This window comes from Artemia sp. Qi Xiang Cuo, chromosome 1 (genome assembly GCF_049724085.1).
Source record: "Artemia sp. Qi Xiang Cuo chromosome 1, ASM4972408v1, whole genome shotgun sequence".
NCBI lineage: Eukaryota > Metazoa > Arthropoda > Branchiopoda > Anostraca > Artemiidae > Artemia > Artemia sp. Qi Xiang Cuo.
In genome coordinates, this window is record NC_142794.1 from 85,272,035 (window position 1) to 85,298,513 (window position 26,479).

At 36.3% G+C, this 26,479-nt stretch overlaps 1 protein-coding gene across 1 annotated transcript in view; it reads left to right on the forward strand.

Annotated features, from left to right (window-relative positions):
* Nucleotides 1–26,479, forward strand: part of yrt (erythrocyte membrane protein band 4.1-like yurt) — an 86,764-nt gene that overhangs the window by 26,716 nt on the left and 33,569 nt on the right. Inside the window, exon 3 of the mRNA XM_089087512.1 lies at nucleotides 10,961–11,137. Within this exon, the coding sequence (XP_088943638.1) occupies nucleotides 10,961–11,137 (177 nt within the window). The remainder of the gene's footprint in view (nucleotides 1–10,960; nucleotides 11,138–26,479) is intronic.

The window sequence follows — 26,479 nt, forward strand, 5'->3', positions numbered from 1 at the left end:
GAATTTTTCTTATCTGACCTCTGAACTGGTTTTAATGAAATGGCTATTATAAAAATTTATCGGATGGGCTTGGGGAAAAAGGGTGTTTGTGGGGGGGGGGGCCTAGTACCTCGGAAATCTTTTGACTCTTAAAAATTGAACTAGAACTTTCAATTTCCAATCAAATGAGCCTCCTCAGGCCCTGGGGGGAGTTTTTGTTATCTAATTTTTGAACAATTTCCAAAAAACTGGCTATCTCAAAATTTGTAGCGGATGGGTTTGGGGATAAAAGCGCGTGGGGGGGGGCTAGTTGCCCTTAACTCTCTTGACTTTTAAAAAGTGAACTAGAACTTTCAATTTCCAATCAAATGAGCCCTCTATGAAGTTTATACGAGTATCCCTTTCATAAGAACCATACATGCCCTTAGGGCATAACTTAGTACGCCTTCCTTTGGGCTCTGGGGGGTTGTATTGACACCGGATTTTTTCTTATCCGACCTTTGAACTATTTTAACAAAATGTCTATCTCGAAATTTTCGTCAGATGGGTTTGGAAAAAGAAGGCGTGGGGGGGGGGGCTAGCTACCCTCGGATTTCTTTTGACTATTAAAAAGTGAGCTCGAACTTTCAGTTTCCAATCAAATGAGCCCTCTCTGAAGTTTATACGAGCATCCTTTTCATACGATCCATATATGCCCCAGGGTATAATTTACAACGTCTTCTCCCGGGCCCGGGGGGGGGGGTTGACGACACCTGAGTTTTTGTTATGACTTTTAAGCAATTTTTCACTTAATTGCTAATTCAAAATTTTTATGCGTTTGGGAAAAAAGGGGTGTGGGGGGGGCTAATTGCCCTCCAATCTCTTTTGACTCTAAAAAACTGAACTAGAACTTTCAATTTTCAATCTAATGAGCAATCTCTGAAGTTTTTACGAGCATCCCTTCAATAAGAACCATATATTCTCCCAGGGCATAACTTACAACATCTGCCTCGGGCCCTGGGGGCAGTGTTGGTCCCCGATTTTTCGTTATATGGTCTTCGAACTATTTAAAAAAAAGCTATCTCAAAGTTCTTATCGGATGGGTTTGAGGAAGAATGGGCATGGAGGGGGGCCTAGGTGCCCTCCAATCTCTTTTGACTCTTAAAACGTGAACTAGAACTTTCAATTTCCAATAAAATGAGCCCTCTTTGAAGTTAATACGAGCATCCCTTCCATAAGACCTATATATGCCCCCAGGGCATAACTTACAACGCCTGACCCCGAACCTTGGGGGGTTGCGTCGACACCGGAATTTTTGTTCTATGATCTTTGAACTATTTTTAACAAAATAGGTATCTTAAAATTTTTATTGGATGCAATTGGGAAAAAGAGGTTTGGTGAAAGGGAGCTGGCTACCCTCCAATATTTTTGACGCTTAAAAAGTGAACTAGAACTTTAAATTTTCAATCAAATGAGCCCTCTCTGAAGTTTATTTGAGCATTCCTTCCACAAGTACCATGTATGCCCCCAGGGCATAACCTATGACCCTTGCCCCTGAAGACTGTGGAGGGAGTGTCCTGCACAAACATATAATTTTCCGAACTTTCCACTACGTTGAACAAAATGACTATATCAAAATTTCGATTGGATGTGTTTTGGGAAATGGTGGGCGTGGAAGGGGTGTCAGTTGCCTTAGAATCACTTTCGATTATTAAAAAAGGAACTAACAATTTAAATTTCCAATCGAATGAGTCCTTTTTGAAGTTTATACGACAAAGCTGTCTATGCAAAACCTTATATGCCCCCAGGGCATAGCTTAAAACCCTTGCCCTGAGGGCTATAGGAGGGTTGTCATCCTCAAAGACCTAATTTCCAGAACTTAAAACTACGTTGAATAAAATGGCTATATTGAAATTTTGGTTTGATGTGTTTGGGGAAAAGGTGGGCGTGAGAGGGGGGTAGTTGCCCTCCATTCACTTTCAACTATTAAAAAGGGCACTAGCTCTTTGAGTTTCCAATCGAATGAGCCTTTTTTGAAGTTTCTACGACAACACCTTCTATAAAAACCTTATCTGCTCCCAGGGCATAACTTACAACCCTTGGCCTGAAGGCTGTGGGGGATTTTCTTCCTCAAAATCATTTTTTTTATCAGGAAATAAACCCTGCGTAGAAAGTGAGCTTTCTCAAAATTTTGATTGGATGTCTTTGGTGAATGTTTTGATTCGGCTAGTGTTTTATTTGCGTTATAGACGCTTTCGACCATCAAAAAAGGCAGTAGCAACTACAATTTCACATTGAGTGACGCATTTTTGAAGTTTTTACGACAACTTCTTCGATACGAAGTGCCCTGCTCTAAAGAAAAAAAAAATAATACGCTGTGCCAATATCGTTCTTATATTTGATTGGATGTGTTTGGGGGAATGATGGGCGTGGGGGGGGGGTTAGTTGCCCTCCAATCACTCTTGACCCTTAAAAAGGGCACTAGAATTCTCGATTTCAATTCGAATGAGCCTCCTTTGAAATTTCTACGACCACCCCTTCCATATGAAGTGCCTCTGGAAAAAAAAATGATAATAATAAAACATTGGAGCCATATGGCCATTACTATAGGCAACGCTGCCTCTGATCAAGGCATGTCGTATAGAAGGAATTGTTGTAGAAACGTCTGAAGGGGCTCATCTGATTGAAAATTAAAAGTTCCAGTGCCCTTTTAAAGAATCAAAAGGGACTGGAGAGGAACAATCCGTGTGGCCCTTTTCTACTTCAAGAAAATCCGAATTAATTTTTGAGATAGGCATTTTGTTCAGCATTGTTGAAAGGTTAAACAATTCTTCCTCTGGGGATGGCATGACCCTCCGGGCCCTTGAAGAAAAGGCTTTAAGCTCTGCAATTCTGCCTTTGTTTACATATAGTATGTATGATTAGCGAAAGGGGGCACGTATGGTCGTTACTGCTAATACTACTAAAACTGGGAGTATTAAGGTAAAAATTTCCAGCAGTGTTAAACTAAATCAATATATATTGTGTGCATGTAGGTTGTAAAAGGATATATTAGTAATATCTTAGGAACGGCTTTAAGTATTAATTTCAAGCTTATAGGGCCGTTTCAAGTTGTTGAAACGGCCCTATAAGTTGTTGAAACGGCCCTATATATTTGTGTAGCCGTTTCAGATGTTGAACTAACCAAAAGACACTATAGGCATGCTACAACTACAACAATTTCTACTTTTACAAGGCTTACTTATGCTACCACCATTATTACTGCAACTTCCAAGGCCAAGGTTATTGGGGCGAAAATTTCAGGAAATGTTTAGGGGATGTTGACCATGCAGGATGTCAAAAGGGGATGTCAAAGTCCAAACTTTCAGGGTATGTCGAGGGTAACTTTGAACTAACTAAAAGGCACTATGTACTTACTCTACTACTACAGCTACTACTACTTCTGAGACTAATGGTATTACGCTGAAACTTTCAGGGAATATTAAGGTGGATGTTGAACTAATCAAGACGAACTATGTGCGTGTAGGTTGTGAAAAGAGCGTATCAGCAATTTCTCAGGAACGGTATAAAGTATAACTTAAAATTTTGAGTTGAATGTTGAACTAACCGAAAGGCACTTTGTGCACAATACTACCGCTGTTACTTCTATTACTACTACTACTGAGCCTAAGGATATTAAGTTGAAACTTTTAGGGAATGGTTCGGGAGATGTTGAACTAAATTAAAACACACTTTGTACATGCTTTGAGTATAAGTTGGAGCTTTCAGGATATATTGAGGGGATGTTGAACTAAAGAAAATGCGATATGTGCATCCTACTACTACTACTGAGGCTAACAATATTAAGGTGAAATTGTCAGGGAGTGTTTCCGGTGATGCTGAACTTAATCAAAACATGTTATATGCATGCAGGTTGTCAAAAGGGCATATCAGCAATTTCTCAGGAACGGCTTAGATCATTAAGTTGAAACTTTCAAGGCATGTTGAGGGGCTGGTTGAACTAACCAAAAGACATTATGTGCATGTTACCACTGCATTTTCTACTGATAATGTGTTATATTTACTAAGGGGAACGGTATTAAGGTAAGATATTCAGTAAGTGCCTAGAGGGATATTGAACTAAATGATAACGCACTGTCTGTATGCAAGTTGTCTCAACGGCGTAACAGCAATGTCTCAGGAACAGCTCAGATTTTTTAGTTAAAACTTATAGGTCATGTTGAAGGGAAATTGGAACTAACCAAATGGCTTAGAGTATTAAGTTAAATTTTTAGGGCATGGTAATTGAAATTGATTAAATCGAAACGCATTAAGTGGTTGCTGGTTATCAAAAATTTTATCAGCCGTATCCCAGGAACAACTTAGGTTGTTTAGTCTAAACTCTCAGTACATGTTTAGGGGATTTTTAACTAATAATGAAGTGATCTTCAGAAGGCATGGGATGCGTCAGCCCCACTCATCCTAGTTTCTGCTTGTTTTGAGTTTCACTCAGTTATTGCTTTTGGTTGTTGTACACTCAGAAAATTATTTGACTTTATTTCTGCTCATTTTTGGTTTAATATAGCTCTTTACTTTTTCTTTGAAAACTTATCTCGTTGAATAAGTTTTTAAAGTTGATTTCTGTTCGTTTTTATTGACATATCCTATTCTTTTCATTGAAAAGCAAAAGAATATTTTAAATATTTTTGGTTTTTTCCATAAGAATCAATAGTTTGACTTACTATTCATATGGTTGAGAAATTTTTGAACAATTTTTAATAACATCTGTCCTTTTGAAATTATGGAACCACATATTAATGTCTAATTTAGTTTTACACATCATCAAGTTTTCCTGGAAAATATAACTTCATAGCATTCCCATAAAATTGTATCTATGTTATTTTGGTAACCTGGATGCACTTACACTATGTGTCGATTTAGCCCAACATCCCCCTCAATAGTTCATGAAATTTACACATTAATGCTATAATCCTTAGTAATTTTTATACTAACAGCAGCAGTAGTACTACTACTAGTAATAATAGTGTGCACACAGGGCCGTATCTAGATTTCCTTTCCGGAAAGGTTATTTTTTTCACGGGGGTTTCACAATTTTTTTTTAATTCCCATCAAAAATTTGTTTCTTTTTCTTTTTGTTACGCTTTTACGAGTCAGACAAATATTTCATTGGGGAGCGGTCCAAATCCCCTTCCTCCTGGTTATGGCCATGTGTCCACATAGTGTTTTTTATGTGCTCAATATATCCTTCATCACGCACTGAAAGCTTCAACCTAATGCTCTAATCGGTTCTTGATATTCTGATGATACAGCCATTTGACAGCCTGCATACGTACTACGTGTTTTGATTTAATTTAACATACCCTCTAACGTTTTCTGAAAATGTCTCCTTAATGCCCTCAGCCTTAATAGCAATATTAGTAGTAATAGTACTAATATTGCTAATATTAATATCTAATACTAATATTAATATATCAATACTATATGCTAATACTAATATTAATAACTAATATTAATATACTAATATTAATATTCTAATACGAATATTAATATCTCCCTTAACATGCACTGAAACTTTCAAGTTAATGCTCTGTGCTGTTCCTGAGAAATAGCTGTTACGGCTTTTTAATAACCTGCATGCACATAGTGTGTTTCAATTTAGTTCAAGATTCTCTTCAATATTCTTTGAAGTTTCACTGTAGTACTCTTAGCTTCAGCATTACTATTAATAGTCGTTGTAGTTGTAGTTGTAGCAGCAGCCGTCGTAGTAGTAGTTGTAGCAGCTGTAGTAGTAATTGTTGTAGCAGCAGTAGTAGTTGTGTTAGTACTTGTAGTAGTATGCACATTTTGCATTTTGTCTAGTCCAACATCCCCCTCAATATATCCTGAAATTTTCAATTTCCTACCCTTAGCCTCATTAGTAGCAGTTGTAGCAATAATATTAAAAGTAACAGCAGTAGTAGTAATAACCTTATGCGCAGAATGCTCCTTTAAACTTTCACCTTAATATCCTTAACCTCATTAGAAATAGTAGTCGTATCAGTCGTAATATTAATAATAGTGACCACATGCACTTTGGTCAGTTTAACATCCCACTGAACATGCCCTTGTTCAATTGATCATCCCCTTCATCATTCTCTTAAAGTTTCAACTTAATACCCTCGGTCATTCTTGAATTTCCCTGTTTAGACAACCAGTATGCCGATAACATGTTCTGATTTAGTTCAACTTTCCCCTCAGTGTCCTCTGGCCTTTTGTATTTTGGGGATGTGAACCCCCACAGCCCTGAGAGCAACGGCTGTAAGTTATTCAGTTTACCCATTGTTCATATTTAATATTTGCTATTGTGAAAGGGGGCATGTTTGAACTTCGGTATTTAAAAGACTACGAAGATCCTCTTTCCCAATAACAAATATTGTTTATAAACAATAGGCAAATCACATAACTTACAACGTTTGCTCTGAGGGCTTTGGGAGTTGAGATCCTGAGATCCCTCAACAGATGCTTAAAGTTTCAACTTTATACCACAAACCATTCCTGAGGCATTGCTAATGCGCCTTTTCGGTAATCTGTCTGCGCATAGTATGTTTTGATTTAGTTCAACGTCGTTTCAACATCCCCCAAGGTTTTGTCCTAGTACTTTCACCTGTAGTAGAAGTAGTAGTAGCCTTAGCTATAGTAGCTGTAGTAGTAGTAGCAGCAGTAGTAGTAGAAGTAGTTATAGTAGTAGGATATAAATGTTGCCTCTTGATTGATTAGTCCAACATCCCCACAACAAGCCCCATATGTTTCAACTTCACACACCAGGTTGTTTCTAAGATATTACTGATACGCCCTTTTGACAACCAGCATGCAGCCGGGGTTTTATTATTCAGTTCAACTCCCCCCTCAATGTTGCTCGAAAATTTCACTTTCATGAACTTAGCAATAGTTGTAATAGTAATCACAGTGCTAGCAGTAGAAGTAGGCCTACTAGTAGGGGCATTAACAGTAATAAGCCTAGCACTAGTTGTAGCTGTAGTATTAACGTATAGCCTTTCATAGTTTATTTTAATTTAGTTGAACTTCCTCTCCAACACTTGCTGAAATTTCATCTTAATGCTCTTAGCGTTTGTAGGAGTAGTAGTTGGAGTAGTTGTAGTAGTAGCAGTACCAGGAGTAGTAGTATTTGTAGAAGCGTGTACATGTTGCCTTTTGGTCTTATTTATCGTCCCCTTTAAGCATTCCCTAAATGTTTCATCTTAAAACCTTAATCCATTCCTGAGATACATCCTTTCGACAATCTTCATGTACATAGTGTGTTTTGATTGTGGCCAGCTCACAGTTGTTTAAGAGCAACATTTCTTCACAGTGGTTAGCACAGGCCTCTCCCAAAATCAACTAGTAATAGTAAGGAGTAATTAAAAGTTTTTAATGAATACAGAGAACCTCAGTTGGAAAGTAATTCACAGTTTTATTTCAACACTGGGAATCGACGAGGTCCCATTATTTCAAAAATACCAACCATAGTCTCGAAATCTGATAATTTCACAAGAGTCTTTTCACTAAACAGCAACATCAGATCACTGAGCCTTTCGTTGCCCATTCTTGATCTTAAATAGGTTTCAATCAGGCTTAGTGTAGAAAAGAATCTCATTGCTAGCCGTTGTGATAGGCAGAGTAATGAAGGTTTGTATAATTTTTAAAACTTTGGAATATGCTATTGCCATCGCCTTCACACAATCGTGATGTTCGATGAGATCGTTTGGATAAAGAGTTGTCATATCATCTCACAAGATCCATTTGCAAGCCACACAGGGTTGTGTCAATGTAAGCTTCTTTGTAATGCACTGGTACACTAGCTAGTCAGCTAGTATCAAGAAAATGTGGTGAATCAACATCCAATGCAGTGATTGACTCTAACAGTGCAAGAACATTCACGAAGCAACTTCCAAGCTCACAGCACAGTCTGTCTATCACAAGAAAATAATCCCTTCTAAAAGCTTCTTTAGTTGATTCTTTCACTTCAGCAAGATCAATTTTTCCCAAAGTCAACATGGTTACAAAATCAGTTGGAAGCTACTCCCTGTGCACGCTTTGGTCATTTACGTAGGATTCAGAATTCGGAAAATTTTGCAAAGGGTCTTCATTAAGGGTCTTCCATGCTCACAAAAAAATTCTTTTGCTTTCAAAAAAAGATCTCATCAAAAGCTTTGTCAGATTTTATCTCGCGTAGCTGCAATAAGACCAGTAGCTATAGAGAAAATTAGGCCTACCACCTACAGCTGCTCAGACAGAGTTTGTGGCAAAAACAATTCGCTAGATGGGGTGTAAATATAAATTAAAATGTCTGAAGACTGGTTGCGAGTCCGTGGGCCTGAGCTGATGATTCCCCATCACTAGATGGTTTGGTAATTGATGAAACGGCCAAAATATAGTTGCATCTATTCAGTACTTTGTTTACTGATCTATATTCAGTATGCCCATCTTGTAGTAGATGTTTTCTCCAGCTCAAGTACAGTTGTGCCAGCGGCTTTCTGAGCATTAACTTACAGTTGGCCGTGGGCGGGTGTAAAATTGGAGGCTTTGAATAGATTGGGATTGAGGAGGAGCGTGCGTAGCTGTGTTGGCCTCAGGAGGCTTGCTGCTGCGGTGAGTTGTTAGCAGTAGTAGGAGTAGGTAGCGTTTATTGCTATTCGCAATAAAACTATACAGCTCTTGAAGAATGGAGAAGAAAGATGCCATTTGTCTCAAGTCGTGATTGTAATAACCCAACACAAGAAACGTAACGCTGAAATGCCGATTTTTTTTTTACTCTGGAATTTTTTACATGAAAGTTTAGCTAGCTATGGAAATTTGGAGTTTGGATGATTCCCCGTCACTAGATGGTTTGGTAATTGATGAAACGGCCAAAATACAGTTGCATCTATTCGGTACTTTGTTTACTAGCTATTGAAATTTGAAATTTGGATGATTCCCCGTCACTAGATGGTCTAGTACTTGATGAAACGGCCAAAATACAGTTGCATCTATTCAGTACTTTGTTTACTGATCTATATTCAGTATGTCCATCTTGTAGTAGATGATTTCTCCAGCTCAAGTGCAGTCATGTCAGCGGCTTTCTGAGCATTAACAAACAGTGTAGCGTGTATTGCTATTTGCAATAAAACTATACAGCCCTTGAAGAATGGAGAAGAAAGATGCCATTTGTCTCAAGTTGTGATTGTAATTACCCAACACAAGAAACGTAACGCTGGAATGTCGATTTTTTTTTACTCCGGAATTTTTGACATGAAAGGAGTTCAGCTAGCTATTGAAATTTGGAATATAAGCATCATAGAAGTCAAATATTTTATGAAATAGAAAGATATCACTTGGAGAAATGTGATATTGGAATACCATATTTTGTAGGAATGGGGAATTTTGACATGAAAGTGGTTTTTTGCTGTTGAAATTCTTTTTTAGTTTGACTCGGCTGTATATAGTAATTTCTGTTTGTTTTGAGTTCTATCTATTTATTGATGAGGATTTGTGGTAGTTTTACCCTTTGAAGATTACTTGACTTTATGTCTGCTCATTTTTGGCTTAATGGAGCTTTTTACTTTTCTTTGAAATACTCGTTTTGCGGAAACAGTTTTGAAAAAATTAATTTAATATATAGAGTTGGTATTTTGGTTACATATCAAATATAGGCGTTCTGAATGGCCTGCTTTCCACAATTCTCTGCCGAAATTTCCATAATTTTGTTAATAAAGTATTATATTTTCCGTCATATTTCGGTATATTTCATTAGGATACTCCTAACTTCACTTGTTGAATGGGTTCGGGATATTTAACAAGTACCGACAAGTCTTGGCTCATTCTTACAAAGATCAGATCAATTTATGGCATCTGAATAGCAAAACCCTCAAATAAACAATAAACAATTCATAATAAACAAACTCTCAGGTAGCCTCCATGTACGTGTCTTGCACCTAGCACGTGGCTTATCAACGCAGGTGGGTTTAGAACTAGACATGCTCACGATTGAAGGTCCGATTGCCATTGTGCTCGGAAACGGTAGAACTTGGTGCGTTTCATTGTCTCAAGCTATACTTTTTAAGCAATCTTTCCGTGATGGGACCGCGCTTAACTACTTCCATAGAATGAGCAAAGAGCTCTATTCAATCCCTACTTCTGTTAATAATATTTTTTATGATTTTTTTTTTTAAATATAAAATTGAAAAATGTTTTGAAAGGAAAATAAAATTCCATTTGAATGTCTTCAAAGGGATTCATTGTCGCACCCTACAAAGATCAGTTAGTTTGACCATAATGAAGCAACAGTTCATTTCATATTTTCTTTTTCAGGTTTCCCTAAAACAGGGAACGCTTAATTGAATACTGAGCTTAATTTGAAATTTATTTATATAATTAAACGATTGTATAACTAAAATTCTTTTCATAAACCGACTTGATTAAATTAAATTAAAAAACTATTTCTGCAAAACATGTTTTTCAAAGAAAACTATTGGTAAAACTACCACAAATCATAATCAATAAATAAATGGAACTCAAAACGAACAGAAATTACAATAAATAGCAGAGTCAAAGTAAAATCGAGTAAATATTAACATGAATAGGATTGATAACACCCGTGCCTTCACAATACCAGAAAATAATTTGGACTTTACTGAAAACAAAATATATTTTAAATGTTATCATTTTTTTTACTTTAATAAAAAAAAATATTAAAACTTCAAGGAATAAATATCAGTATATGTAAACTAAACTGACAGTCTACGGTCATTCGTTTTTTTTCAGCTAGTTCGACCATAAGGTCAAATTAGTTTGACATAAAAAGATCAGTCAGTTTGACCACAAAGAAGCAACGGTTCACTTCATTTTTTTTTCAAGTTTCCCTAAAACAGTTGATTTTGTATATAAGGAAATCATTTTATTACCTGAGATACTGATGGAAATGATAAATTTGTATTCTTTTTTTAGATTTATATTTAGATTAAGCAATAATAACTGTCTTTTTCAGTTGGCCCTCCTTTTACATTCCGACTGCGAGTAAAATTCTATTCATCTGAGCCAAACAACTTGAGGGAAGAGTTGACAAGGTACCAGTTTTTCCTTCAATTGAAGCAGGACATACAAACAGGCAGATTGGAGTGCCAGCTTCAAACCGCTGTTGAACTTTCAGCCCTTGCTCTTCAGTGTAAGTCTATTTCTTTAGTTGAGGAAAAAATAGAATGCAGTTAGGAGACTAGAGCATCTTCCCCCCAAGATGCTGACTGGAGGGCTGAATCTATCTTTCAATAAATAAAGACAACAGTTGTATAGAATCCGCAATCACTCGCTTTTAGTTTAGGACTATTAAGATATGATTGAAGTTCAACTTAAAAGTCCCAGTTCCTATTGGAAAATCAATTCACAAAACAACTTTTTTTCAACTGAAAATAAGGAGCAACGTTAAGACTTAAAAAGAATAGAAAGCATTGCGCATATAAGGGGTGCTGCCCCCAGTTTCAATCCCTCGTTTTTAATGTTAAAATATTAAAGTTCTTTAAAAATACTTCTCATTCAAATTCAATGGCCCTTGAGTTTGAACAATCTTTCGTACAGTATTGTGACACAAAGTCGAACTTTAGTGTAAAGAACGAGAGATTGAGAATGGGATACCCCCCCTCACATGCGGAATAATTTTTGTTCATTTTATGTTGCGCCTTACTTGCAGTTGTAAATTTTTTTTTTATATTTAATTCCTGATCGTTTTTCAAATAATGATGGAAAAACCCCTCTCGCCTCATTGAAAAGTTATCCTTGGATACTTTCCTCCTCGTGGAAAATTTTCCCCATGGAAAATAGTCCCCCCCCCAAAAAAAATAAAATCGGTATGTTTCCCAATAAAAAGTACTAAATGTGAGCCATGGGTAAATTGTATACCTTGCAGCCCTTTCCCCAGGGGTTGTGGGGGATCAGTCCCAGAGGCAGTGTTGGGGCTTCAACTATTGGGGCTTTCAACTATGCTGGATCCGATGACTGTCTGAAGAGTTTGATAGGATGGCTTTTTGCGAAGAGAGTCGTTAGGGGGGAGGAGGGACTAGTTTCCCTCTATTCTTTTTGATTACTTAAAAAGGGTTCTAGAACTGTTAATTTCCATTCAAATGAGCCCTCTCTTGATCTTCTAGGACAGTGGTTCTTAACGTGGGTTTGATCGTACCCAAGGGACTCTGTGAGTCAGTCTTGCGGGTTGGAAGGAGCTCATAACATACTTAAAGTAATAATTTCTTATAAATCTTGTGTCGGCCGATGAGAAAGATCGCATTTCGTAATAAGTGCCAAAAATTTGCATTGGGTTTTGAAATTAAAAATCTATTACCTATTTTTTTAATAGTTTAAATATTAATTTATTGGTATTTGTCAAAACACATACGCGACGCTTCTTGTATGACACACCCTCTTGCCTATCCTTGATTGTTGTTGATCATGCATCATCGCTCGATCTATCTGTACTTTAAATAATTCTTTCGGCTAATAGTAGCATTAGTCAAATTTGAACTGTCGCGACGGCATGTTGTGTGATAAGTTTTCTTTCTTCACATTTTAATCCCTGCTTACTAATTACGTCGAGCAAATAAAAAAGGTGAGCGGACAAATATATACAATATAGATTCAAACGTATAACAGAACATGATAAGAGTTCTCGTACTAACTGCATGGTTTGTTATGCTAAGTTCAGTAATTCTAGTCTAGTTCTGGCAAAACTAACAGAATGCTTCCTTATGATGCAGTGACATAGAACATGCAAGAATTTTGAGCTCGCTGAATGCAAGATGTAATGAGCAAAATTCGATTAAAATGCTGCTCTGCCTGTTCTCGACATTGTACCCTTTAACAAACTGATCATAGCATCTTCGTAAAAAGTTGCTTACCTGATGCGAAAGCAGGACAAACCACGCACCATTGGTGAAACATCCAGAAAATTAGCTGTGTTGGCGGATATCATGCTGTGGAAAGTGACTGAAAATTAAGATCATCCAATTTTCTCTTTCAATTGAAGCCATCAGCAACATAAAAGAGGATATGAGAAAAGATATTTTGGCTCAATTAGTTTCAGGTTTCATTTCAGGCCTGACAGAATTCAACCTTCATCTTGACAATACTACAGACGTTTCTAATCTAAGCCAGCTCCCAGTATTCGTGCATTATTTGAAAGACGACGAAATGAAAAAAGAATTTGTATTTTGCAAGCGTCTTGCAACATCAACAAAGATAGCTGATGTCAATATATTTTATGGATGACTTCTTCATAGGCAGCAATTCTACATAGGATACGATTTTGGCAGTTTGTAGGAACAGAACTTCAGTAATGCTGGAAAGAAAATCCGGTTTTAACTCCACTAGAGTAGGATATGCAGGACATATAATTTTACGCATTTTATTATGTACAGGCGTGTGGTGGCACCAAAAATTTGGTCCCAAAACTGGAAAAAGTATTAAAAATTGTAGCTGAATGTGTGAAATACGTTCGGAAAAATACTCTTAAGCACCGCACCTTGAAGGAGCGGTTTAAGGAAATGGGATCGGAATTTGAGGTACTTCTATTCCATTTCAACATTCGATGGTTATGTCGAGAACATTTGCTGATTTCTGTTCTTGCCATGCGGCCGGAACTAATCCTTTTTTTGAAACAGCAGCCACATTGTCATCCGTATTCCTTCAAAAATTATGAGTTCATTTACATTTTAGCATACTTGACTTGCGTTTTTGTTGGCCTCAACTGTCTGACTAAAAAAAAAAAAAAACGGTTTACCAGAACGTCATAGAGAGGTGCTTAATGGCTCATTAGAAAGCTGTTTCTCACACGTGCTTTTTATAAATTCCACCATCTGCAAGTTTTATATGGCAAAAAAATGGCGAATTAAGTGCAATTTCTTAAGGGGTTGGGCTAACGGGCTGCAGAAACATTATTGACAGATGTTTAATAGCTCACATAGAATCTTTGTCTAAAATTTTTGTTTTATTTATAAATTCTATGATCTACAGCTGCCAAATGACTCTAAAAAAGGCACTATTGATGCTATGTCCCAAGTGGAAAAGCTAGGGGCTAGTGGACTGCCAGAGCTTCTTAGAGAGATGTTTAATGGCTGATTTGAAAGCTATTGTTCATATTTACGTGATTTAAATCAGTTTTGCCATTCGTAGCTTTCAAATAGCACAAAAACTTTGGTGCCGCTTCATAAGTTGAAAAGCTTCGAGGTATAAAACAGTACCATTCTAATAATTATGTTCCAAAATCCTCAACTGGAGATTTACAAGGAACCCTTCCCATACTATACTCCCCCTCCCAGCCCCCTTAGTAAGTCTCATTAGTCTGTTGGGAGAATTTACTATAAACTCTTTAACACGGTCAGAATCAAAAGTCAAAAATCATGTTTAGGAAAAAATTGCCCAGCGGAAGCAAACTGTCATCTGACACTGATTGAGGAATGGTGACTATTATTTTGGTTCGTTTTAAAAGTAAAAATTTATTGTTAGAAGAAATTTATGATGATTTCGAAAAAAGCCTGAAACCCCTCCAAAATGGCGTTAGATCAAAATGAAAAGTGTGCCATTGGAATCACCATGTTCGAAACCCTTATACAGAAAAATTACAGTCCTCCTCCTTGAACAACAAGAAAATGACATTTTCCTTGTCGTAGCACTGATGCGTCTCCCGTTTTTTTTGTTTTTTTTATTTTTTTATAGCAGGGCTTGGGGGTGACCAGAACATCATATAGAGATGTATAATAGCTCATTCGAACGGAAATTAAATTTGCTAGTGTCCTTTTTAAGTGACCAAAATATTGGAGGGCAACTAGCCCCCCCCCATCCCTGAAGGTTTCCTCCCCCAAAGTCATCCAACCATACTTTTGAGATAGTCACTTTGTTCAACATATTTCAAAGGTCAAATATCTTTGGTTTTGGGGGGGTTATGAACATCCATAGTCACTGGAGAAAGGACTGTCCGCTGTATCGGCATCGGGCGGGATTATACCAAGTGTATCGGTTTGAGTTTATTGTCATTGTGCGCATTGGCGTCGAATGTGTCTAACCAGATGTTTAATAGCTCATATAAAAGATTTTGCTTATATCTACGTGTATGGCATAATTTGGTCAAAAGCCTGAGGTGGGGGGGGGGGCAAAGTTGGATCCAATTTTTCCAAATCAAGTGAAAATGATAGTGAAAATGGAAAAAATGAGCCATATATTACCAAAGAGGCAAAGATATACTAAAGAAAACTGACCTGTTTCTCTGGATACTTGAATTATGAAGGCTTATCTTAGTTTTGACAAGATTTTTTTTTTTTGCAGAAACGGAATTTCAGCCGGGGGGCAAAATGAGGTCGGGGGGGGGTAAACTTAGGTCTGAAGGGGGCAGTTGCCTCCCCCTGCCCCATATCACATTACGCCCTTCCTATAAATTCCAATATCAGCGATTAACTTAAAAACACACAGAAAATTGGTAGCATTAGTCTATGCCCTCTTGAAAGAAAAGTTACTGTACTTATGTATTATACAAACACACTCAAGAAGGGCTGTTAGGTTAATCATAATGAAAGATACCATAACATGATGATAATATAATACTTTAGTTTATATAATAATGTAATTTGGGGTAAATATTTGCACATTAAGGGGGGGAGGGGTAAAATAAATCTCAGATAGGGGTCAAACACCTAATTCAACCTAACCTTACCCCCACCCCCCGAATGTGCAAATATATAGCCTAAATTATACAAGTCCAAAGCATTCTGTCGCCCGTCATTTATCATTGTGACTATGAAATCGGTTTGCTCAGATCGTACATTCAGAAAATTTCTCGACTGTTTGGTATCATGGTTGCAGCGGTATGTGCAACCTAGTATAGAGCGAACCACAGCCCATAGTGACTAAAAGCTAAAAAACTTTAAAACGGTCTTTTTTTCTTCTTTTTTTCTCCAGGCCTAGCGGGTTACTAGAACATCATAGAGAGATGCTTAAGAGTTCATTCAAAAGCTGTTTCTCATATGTACGTGGTTTATGTAAATTCCACGATCCGCAATTGCCATATGGCACAAAAAGGGTACTTTTTGCCATTTCTCAAGGGGGGTGGCTAGCGGGCTACCAGACATCGTAGATAGATTTTTGATAGCTCGTATAAAAAATATTGCTCATATTTATGTTCTTTCTGTAAATTCCTCCATCTGTAAGTTTCAAATGGTAGGCTAAAAAACGGCACTTTTTGAGTCAGGTCTCAAGTGGAAAAGCTGGGGCTAGTGGCTACCAGAACTTCTTAGAGTGATGTTTAATGGCTCATTTGAAAACTTTTGCTCATATATACGGGCTTTTATCAATTCTACAATTCGTAAGTGAAATTTAGCACCGAAAACAACACTTTTGGTGCCACTTCTTAAGTGGAAAACCTTGAAAGTATAAAACAGCATAATTGTAATGATTATGATCCAAAATTCTTAACTCTATGTTTGCAAGAACACCTCCCGCAGGTTCCTCCTCCAGGCCCCCTTAATAAGCTACAGAATTAAAGTGATAAGAACATCAGTAAATTAAGTCAGGTTATTAGAGGCGTGGTTCTGTTATCACAGCGTTGGACTTCAAATTATATTATCAAGCGTTCTAATCCTCTTTGGATTTTTTTTTCAATCATGGTTTGTCCCTTCTTATCATTACTTTTTAGATTATCCACTATTTTTGCAAATGTGATGCACTCATTTTCCCAAGCATATCCTGGGAATACTCATTTTAAAGCTATTACTCGTATCTACGTGATTTTTATTGATTTCACCATCTATAGGTGCCATATAGCACTAAAAACGGCACTTTCGGTGCCATTTCTTAAGTGGAAGAGATTGGAAGCATAAGACGGTACCATTGCAACAATTATGGTCCATAGCCGTTAACTGGAGGTTTTTAAGAACCCCTCACATATACTCCCCCCTCCAAACCCCCTGTGTAAGTTTCATAAGTCTTCTACTCATCTTAAAATTAAAAGATTAGTGCGAAATTAAATTAACTAAAACTAAAAACTTTTTCAACTAAAAATCTACCGAAAATTATGCTATATCATTAAATCAACACTTTTGAATTAAACCTTCAAACTTAACTCTGCGATGAAGCCTCTGTGCTAGTTCTAATGGCGGTAATTGACGGGAATGGACGTCCTTGCCCCCTTATTTTTTGCTCCTCTCTAGGTTTTGAAAAACACCTTTTTTTTGGTTATTTCATTGAAAAACGCACTTTTTTTATTGGAAAAAAATGGGTGGAAAAACAGAAAGTACACTTTATTGGAAAGTGCTATCAAGTCAAATTTTTAAAAAGTGACTAGGCATAAATATAAGCTTTTAAATGCGCCCTTAAACAGCTCCATAAGTTTCAAACTAAAACTAAGGAATGATATTAAAACTTAAAACGAACAGAAATTATTCCGTATAAATAAAAAAAGATCATTGCAGGGTTGTTTCTACATTAAATTTGAATCTAAAACGAACAAAGATTAATCTAAAAAAACAAAGTTTTTCATGGGGAAGTAGAGGGCGAAGTTAAAAGTTGAAAAGGACAAATGCCATGGCTTCGCGGCCTTGATTGCACATACTAGCAAAACCATTTAAAATACCCCAACTAATTAAAATTTCATGCACTTTAAGGAATACCGAAAACTACCAGTTTACTGGACAGGCTCAACAAAATTGGAGTTTCGATACTGCCAAAACAAACCATCGCATGGCACTTTTTACGAAACAAAAATGTTATTAATCCCTTTTAAGATAAATAAAAGTTCAGTTTAGGATTGTTGCTTTATTATTTTTTCTCGTTTCATTTGGTATCACTTGTGCACAATGGCTCATTTCGATGCCTGTCCGTCGTGTTGGTTTTAAAAAGGACATTGTGTCATGATTACTTTGTAGGCAAGTTCGAAGTAAATCCATCTTGACAGCATCAGGATTAGGACTATAGACTAGCTTTAGAATTTTAACCGCAGCCTAAAATTCTCTTTTGCATAAGGAAAAATGACCAGATTTTCAGAGTTCATATTATGTCTTATATGGCCTTCATTTCGAGCAATACTAATGTAGTTTTCTTACATTTGAAGGTTGTTTAATAATCTCTATAGGTATTATAGCTTAAAGCACTATTGAATATTATTCTAAAATGCTACCTGATAAATCAATCCAATAATCTTTATGCTGTTCAATTACTTTGCGGTTATTAAAAAATATTGAATTTTACGCTTATGTTTTTAAGATAATTTTAATTGTATATGGAAAGTTACTGATGTCACAACTGGTGTAAGACAATGAAAAACTTTATAGATTAGTTTAGTGTTGTCAGGCTACATACTCACTTTTGACTCGCAAATCAATATTTCTGTTTTTTATACTTGACTTTTGTGTTTTCAATAAAGCGCTAATTTTCTATAATTCTAGAAACACAGGGAAACACAATTAGTTGGTTTATTGGTACTAGTTTGATTGTATATATTAGATAGGCTGTGAAGCAATAATTTTTGTCCGTTTTAAGTTTCAACTTCGCTCTTACCTTCCCTTGGAAAAACTTTGCTTTTTTAGGTTAATGATATTCTGGATCTCATCATGGTGTGGTTTTCATCGAGGTCACCTTACCTTTTGTGGGTTTTTTTCCGCTCTTTTTCTAAAATATGGAACAATTTCTCAGGCTCGTAGCTTTAATATGGGTAAAATTAAACTTAATGAAATTTACATATTTGGGATCAGCACAAAAAGTTAATCCTTTTAATGTATTAATTGTTATCAAAATATCTCTTTTTGATATTTTGGTTACTATTGGGCCGAGCCGATCCTTACAATTCGTTACCACGAACTTTTTGATCAAAACTTATTGGCTAATATTTCTAATATATAGATCTTTACTTTTACCATATTTTGACAACCCCTTTACTTTAATGACTCATACTAGACGTTATATTTTATTGATTTTACGAATAGGACTATTTAGTCCCTTTCACTTTTATACACTGCCTTTTTCCCCACTTATGCTACCCCACTCTACGGACTTGATCAAAATAGATAAACTTTATCTAGCTGATTCAATCGTTTTGATCACTGGCGCGGAAGAACTGGAAAATATGCCTTTTAGAGTGACGACCGCAGTTTTTTAGCTTACCTTTTTTTTATGCCCGAATAAAGCTTGTTGAGTTACACGGGAAGGGACGGGATTTCTGCAGTACTTTTTTTTTTATTCAGAGTTTTGCTTGTTTTTTTTTCAATTTATTGATGGAACTTACCCCTTTTCTTATTTATTTTTATCATACTCTCTCTGAACTTTACTGTCCATAATTGCTTTCGATGTCACAGTCGAGGCATGTCAGAGTCGATGTCCAGCCCCGCTATACTTTACTCTCAACCCCCTCCCCCTGATGTGCAAATATATAGCCCAAATTATATAATATATATTTTGGGCTATATATTTTCATTATGTTATTTGCAAATATTATTTCCTATCTATTCTCCCAATGCGTCAACCCATGTATCTGTAAATTGAATATACTGTGACGAAACAAAAATTGGAAAAACGAGCTACGAGTGGCAGAATGCATTGTAAATATATAATTTGGGCTGTATATTTGCATAATAGGGGGGGGTGGAGGTGAATTATAGCGAGGCTGCATCCAAAATGTTTTTTGGATTGATTATTCTGCATATTAGGAAGTAAGAATTGTTTTCTTAACATGGATTACTTGCTGTGCTCGATATATCATACAAGTACCCATTTTGGCGAGTGTTTTGTATATCATGACATGTCACAAAAGGAAAATAATAGCGAAGCTTCCAAGAACAAAAAAGAAAATGATATCCTAAATCAAATACATTTCATCACGATTGCTTCAGTTTTACTATTTTAGAAAAGGTCTAATTTTTGTCTCTTTAAACCTTCCCCCGAGGCTTATTATCCTTTAATCCTATAAACTAGATTGAAAGTCACAGAGCAAAAATTGGGACATTCATGTCTCTGATTTTAACGACATAAAATTTTGGTTTTTAGAGTTTTGGTTACTATTGAGCCGGGTCGCTCCTTACTTAGTTCGTTACCACGAACTGTTTGATGTAGCATGTCCAGCTTTTTTCTAATAAAATGCAATTATAAAGTAAGTTTTTTTTAATTGTTTATTTGTTTAATATTGTACTTTTACCCTTCGTCAGCTTAGTTACTCTACATGGAATGTTTCGACTATTCCAGCCCGAAAGACCAAAGGGACGCATAAAATTAGGTCTCAAGTTTTGTCTGCATTCGGCTCATAAATGACATCATAAGTTTCAGGGCCGAGTGAACGGCTGCGAAAAAAAAGATGAAACTAATTTTCTCAGATATGTTTGTGACGCCTGGAAAGGGGGACATTTTTTTTTTTAAATCTTTGATTGGTTTTAACTATTATAGCATGTGGACAGGGCTTGGTAGACCTCAATATTCGTAGACCTTATTTAGCTGAGTTTGATGATTATAAGTATCCATATTTGATTCCTGAAACCGGTACTATCAAATCCGGATGCCGACATTAATTGATTTTGACTTTACAGGTCACGTAGAAATTGATAACCTAAAAAGAATGATAAAACAGTTTTTACGGCTTATCTAAAGCATAAGTGACGATCTGGGTTTTCAACGGTTTATGGGGTTGTATGAGAAGGCGTCATAACATCCAACCGTCAGGACATCCAACGTCATAACATCCGAAATTTTAAGATTTTAGTTCTTTGGGGTTTAGGGGGGATATGTATCTAGGTTATGTTAGGTTACACATTTAATATATGCTATGCTTTACCCCCACCCCCTGATGTGCAAATATATAGCCGAAATTGGGTGCTGCAATTGGTAGCAATTGCGTGCTGCAATCAAACAGATCGTGGTAAAGAACTGTATTGTAAGAGCGACTCGTCTCAATAGTAACCGAAAGTCTAAAAGACAGAATTTTTATACTAAATAGATATATCAAAAGAATCGGATTTTTACACTGATTTTAAATATATATCTAGTAAAGAACCATCCTCGGTCCAATGTAATCTCTATAAGGAAACTCATTCTTTATTATTGATCACTTAAAAATATCCTTGCTGCTAAAAAACAACTCGCTATTTTAAATTTCTTAAGTCTTGAATATCGATGTGACTAGTGTGCTTGAGATTTTTGAGAAGAAAACATTTATAATAATAAAATTTACAAGATTAAGAGTTTGAATAAAAATTTTGTCAGGATGACGGGGATTCGAACCCTCGACTTTTAGAATTTACCCGTAGGTAGCTATTACGTATGTTCGTAGGTGCCCGTAGGCTTGCACATAGGTGCCCGTGTCCCAGCCGCCTCGACCGTCCTGACATGTTGAAATATAATATTTAACAATAACTTAATTAGTTTTTGTTTTATGGGACGTTGTTGCAGCCAAGATGCAAATAAAAGGTACAACGCGTAACAAAAATGTATGCTCATTGTAAGGCAGAAGGCTGAAAGAAAAATGCATTAGTTAAAAAAAGAAAAAAAATGGAAAGCGCGTAGGTAATGGGCTTTTTACTATGTCAAATCTGCCACGATGCAATGGCTCTGGTACTGTCTATCTGGAAAGATACAGTTTCTGAACAATATTGTGATAACATTCTTTTCAATCTTTTTGGAGAAAGCAATACTTTTGGAGGTATACCTTTGTAGCCTGAGCTTCAACTCAATATTTTTTAGTCCGCCAATAAGGTTAATAAAAAATGGCAAATGATGGACAGTTTTGTAGACGACATTGACTCGCCATGACAACAGAAAAAAAAAACAAAGAAAAGAAAAAAGATAATCGTTTTTTTTAAGGCCAGCAAAAATTCTGTACGAAACGTTACAGATATTTCGAAAGCACCAACTCTTTTTCATCGCTATTGGAGAAAGATAGAAGGAATCACGTTTACATTTTCTTACAAATTTGTGAACTAAACAAATTGGATAAAAAGCAATCAACACGGAAAGCAAACAGAAAAAACAAAACAAATGAAAGCCAAAATTGGAACAATCAAAAATCCCGAGAAACCAAACAAAGCAGAAAACCATAGTTAACAAATATAATAGCTAACAAACAAATTAATCAAAAATTAAGAAAACTAAAAATTGGAAAGCCAAAAATTGTAATTTCAGAATCAGACCTCTCGCCCAAAATTCAATCAAACAGTTCGTGGGAACGAACTGAAAGTAAGGAGCGACCCGGCTCAATGGTAACCGAAGCTCTAAAAAACGGATTTTAATTTTTATTTCAAATATATAAGTTTCATCAAGTTTAATCTTACCCATCAAAAGTTACGCGCCTGAGAAAATTTGGCTTATTTTTGAAAAAAGGGGGAAAGAACCCCTAAAAGATGTAGAACCATCATAAAAATCACACCCTCATATTCAGCGTATCAGAAAACCCTACTTTAGAGGTTTCAAGCTCCTATCTACAAAAATGTGGAATTTTGCATTTTTTGCCAGAAAAAAGATCGCAGATCCGTGTTTATTTGTTTTTTTTCCCAGGGGTAATCGTATTGACCCAGTGGTCCTAGAATATCGTAGGAGGGCTCATTGGAACAGAAATTAAAAGTTCTAGAGCCCTCTTAAAGTAACCAAAAAACTGGAGGGCAACTAGGCCCCCTCCCACGCTCATTTTTTCTCAAAGTCACCCAATTAAAATTTTGAGATAGCCATTTTGTTCAGCATAGTCGAAAATCTAATAAATAAGTTTTTAGTATGATTTAATCCCCCACAGTTCCCAGGGGAAGGGCTGCAATATATGAACTTTGCCCATTGCTTACATATTGTATTTGTTATTGGTAAGTATACAGACATTTTCAGGAAGGATTTTTTGCTGGTGGGGGGGGGCGGGAGGAGGGGGATACGCGGGAGAATCTTTCCGTGGAGGATGTTCCTTTGGGGTAAGGGACATTTCTATGAAGGGGGCGCCGGATTTCCAAGCATTATCTAAAAAATGATCAGAAATTAAATAAAAAACAAGTTTTTTCAACTGAAAGTAAGAAGCAACATTAGAACTTAAAACGAACAGAAATTATTACGTATATGAGGGGTTCTCCCCCAAGTCAATACCTCGCTGTTTGCGCTAATTTTTTTTTTTTTAGTGCTTTCAAAAGAGCTATATATTTTAATTAAACGGCCTTTGTTTTTCAGGGGTTTGTGAGTTAAATTTTTTTTTTAACTTTTAACATAAAGAGCTTGGTATTGACTAAGGGGAGAACCCCCTCATATACGTAATAACATATACGTAATAAAAAAAAACAAGCGATACGGCTCAATAGTAATCGAAACTTTTAAAAGCGGAATTTTGATGTCAATAAATGTATCAAAAGAATGGGCTTATAATGCTGATTATAAATATATAAATTTTATCAAGTTTAGTATTACTCATCAAAGGCTACGAGCCCGAGAAAATTTACCTGATTTTTTAAAGAGGGGGGAAACATCCCCTACAAGTGAAAGAATTTTAATGAAAATCACAACGTCTGATTCAGCGTATCAGAAAACCTTATTACATAGGTTTCAAGCTCGTATCTGCAAAAATCTGCAACTTTGTATTTTTTGCCAGAACAAAAATATATGAATATAGAAGTTCGTTACGTAAGTTAATTTGTAAATTACGTCAAAACCAAATTTAGAGACAGCCATTTAGCAAAAGAAGAGTAAATTTTTAATGCAAATTTTGTTTACTTATTCAATGACGGTGAGCCAAAAATAAAAGTTGGATTAACTAAAAAACGATCAGAAATTAAATAAATAAAACAAGTTTTTTAAACTGAAAGTAAGGAGCGACATTAAAACTTAAAACACACAGAAATTACTCCGTATATGAAAGGAGCTGTCCCCTCCTCAATGTCTCGCTCTTTACGCTAAAGTTTGACTCTGTCTCACAACTTTATTTTTTAAAACAATAAAAAACTTGTTTTTTTATTTAATGTTAGTAAAAACCGATAGTAGTCGCACAATACTTGGTCAGAGACCCAATTGATAAAAAAATGTGTTTTGTTCGCTAGGTGATTTTACGTAAGTTTTTCATTTCAGTGATGTTGCTGCTGTCTCGGTTTTGTGCTCTTATTCAATCCTACTTATGAATATATAGTGTCCATACGCAGTGCAAGAGAAAAGAGCTTGTCCAGGGAGTAAAAAAACAAAAAAAACTATCTCTCATAGAGTAATAAAGAATAATTCAGTATTCTATGTGCTAAAGTACACAGGCAGAACTTTTGGTGCAAAATTATCCTATAATATTCATTTCAATTCAAATTCAGCCCAAAACAGGGCTAGAAAGAGGCCCCAAAACTCTTTTTTATTTATTAAAACGAATGAGCTATCTTAAGAGATTTCGGATGGGGCTAATTTGATATAAACTGAAAATTTTAGGGCCATTTTACTAGATCAAAAGCTACTGGATCATATGTAGCACAATAGCGCTGCCTAAGTAAAGAACGATGTGGGCACAATGTATTGTTTATTTCTTGATTTTAGAACAGGGCACTTTGCATCAAAGGAGATATCATAAAATCTCCGAAAGGCGCTAATTTGATTGGAAATCAAAATGTCTTGTGCAACTTTTCTCAGCTAAAAGGGATTGGAAGGCAATTAACCCCCCGTCAACGCCCACCTTTTTCTCAAACACATTCAATCAAAATTTTGAGATAGCAATTTTGTTCAGCGTAGTTGATTTCCAGACAGAAAATATGTTTTTGAGGAGGTCACTCCTCCACAACCCTCAGGATAAGGGTTTTAAGTTATGCCCTGGGGGCAATTAAGAACGATGTTGGAATAATGTATCATTTAATATTTGTTTCCTTTAGAGCAAAGCACTTCGTGTTGTAGAAGTTGTCGTAGAAACTTCGGAAAGTGCTCATTCAATCGGAAATTGAAGTGGCTTGTGCCCTTTTTAGTAGTCGCAATTAATTGGAAGGCAACTAATAGCCCTTCCATGCCCTCTATTTCAAGAAACACATCCAATCAAACTTTGGAGATAGCCATGTTCTTTAGAATATTTGAGTTCTAGAGAGAAAATATGTTTTTGAGGAGGTCACTTTCTCACAACCCACAGGGTAAGAATTTTAAGTTTTGCCCCTGGGGTTCACAACAATGATGATAGCAAACTGCATTATTTATTATTTTTTTTCCTTTAGACCAGGGCACTTTATATCGAAGAAGTTGTCGTAGAAACTTTAAAAAGGGCTCATGCAATTGGAAATCGGAGTTTTCCATATAGATATTATGTTTTTGAGGAGGGCAATCCCCCACAGCCTTTAGGGCAAGGGTTGTAAGTTATGCCCTGGGGGTATATAAGGCTTTTCTATAGAAAGTTTTGTCGTAGAACCTACAAAATGGGCTTATTCGAATGGAACATTAAAGGGCTAGTGCCATATTTAATAGTCGAAACTGATTGCAGGGCAACTAATCACCCTCTCACGCCCACCTTTACACCAAACAAATCCAATCAAAACTTTAAGATAGCCTTTTATTTCAACGTAGTTAAAAGTTTTGGAAATTAGTTCTTTGAGGATGACAATCCCCCACCCCACAGCCCGCAGGGCAAGGGTTGTAAGTTATGCCCTGGGGGCATATAAGGTTTTTATAGAACGCGTTGTCGTAAAAACTTCGAAAGTGTTTCATTCGATTGGAAATTGAAATTGCTAGTGCCCTTTTTAATAGTCGAAAGTGATTGGAAGGCAACTAACACCCCTTCCACGCCCACCATTTCCCCAAACTCATCCACTCAAAATTTTGAGATAGCCATTTTGTTCCACGCAGTTTAAAGTTCTGGAAATTATACTTTTGAGCAGGACACTCCCCCCACAGTCTTCAGGGCAAGGGTTATAAGTTATGCCCTGGGGCTTATGAGGTTTTTATTGAAAGCTTTGTCATAACCAAATCAAACCCAAAGCGAGCAGAAACTAACCTAAGTAGGGCTCAAAACCCATATGCCTTCCTAAGACCAGAACATAATTTGCACTTTACTGAAAAAAATACAAATAAATTTGCATTGTCAGTTTAATATACGTATACTGATATTCAGTAATCAAAATATTAATATTATTTGATTGATTAAGCTTATAAAAATAAGCTGCTGAAATTTCTTAGATCGCGCACGGAGAGGTATTTTAACCTTGGTACGGCGGTTTTCGAAGTATAAGTTTTAAGCTTTGAAAATAAGTATGAATGAAAGAGTTATTCGCAATAGTGGTAAGAAGAATTTCAGAGGATTTTTAATTGTCTGAAGTTGAAGCTGAAGTTTTGCCAACATCTATAGACTCCCAGAGTGTTGCGTCATCGGCCAACAAGGAATAGAAAACAAAAGGACCAAAACCGAAAAGGGAGAAAATGGCCAAGATGCCAGCAAACAACCTAAAACACGCGAGAATGGTCACAAAATTCCATTGCCTAGCTAAAAGAACTTAGGGGATCTAGCCGCTAGGCCATTCTCAAATACATAATGGCCAATGTTCAGGTTGATAATCAGGCGAAGACTGAATATAAGTGTTTGCCATGCAAA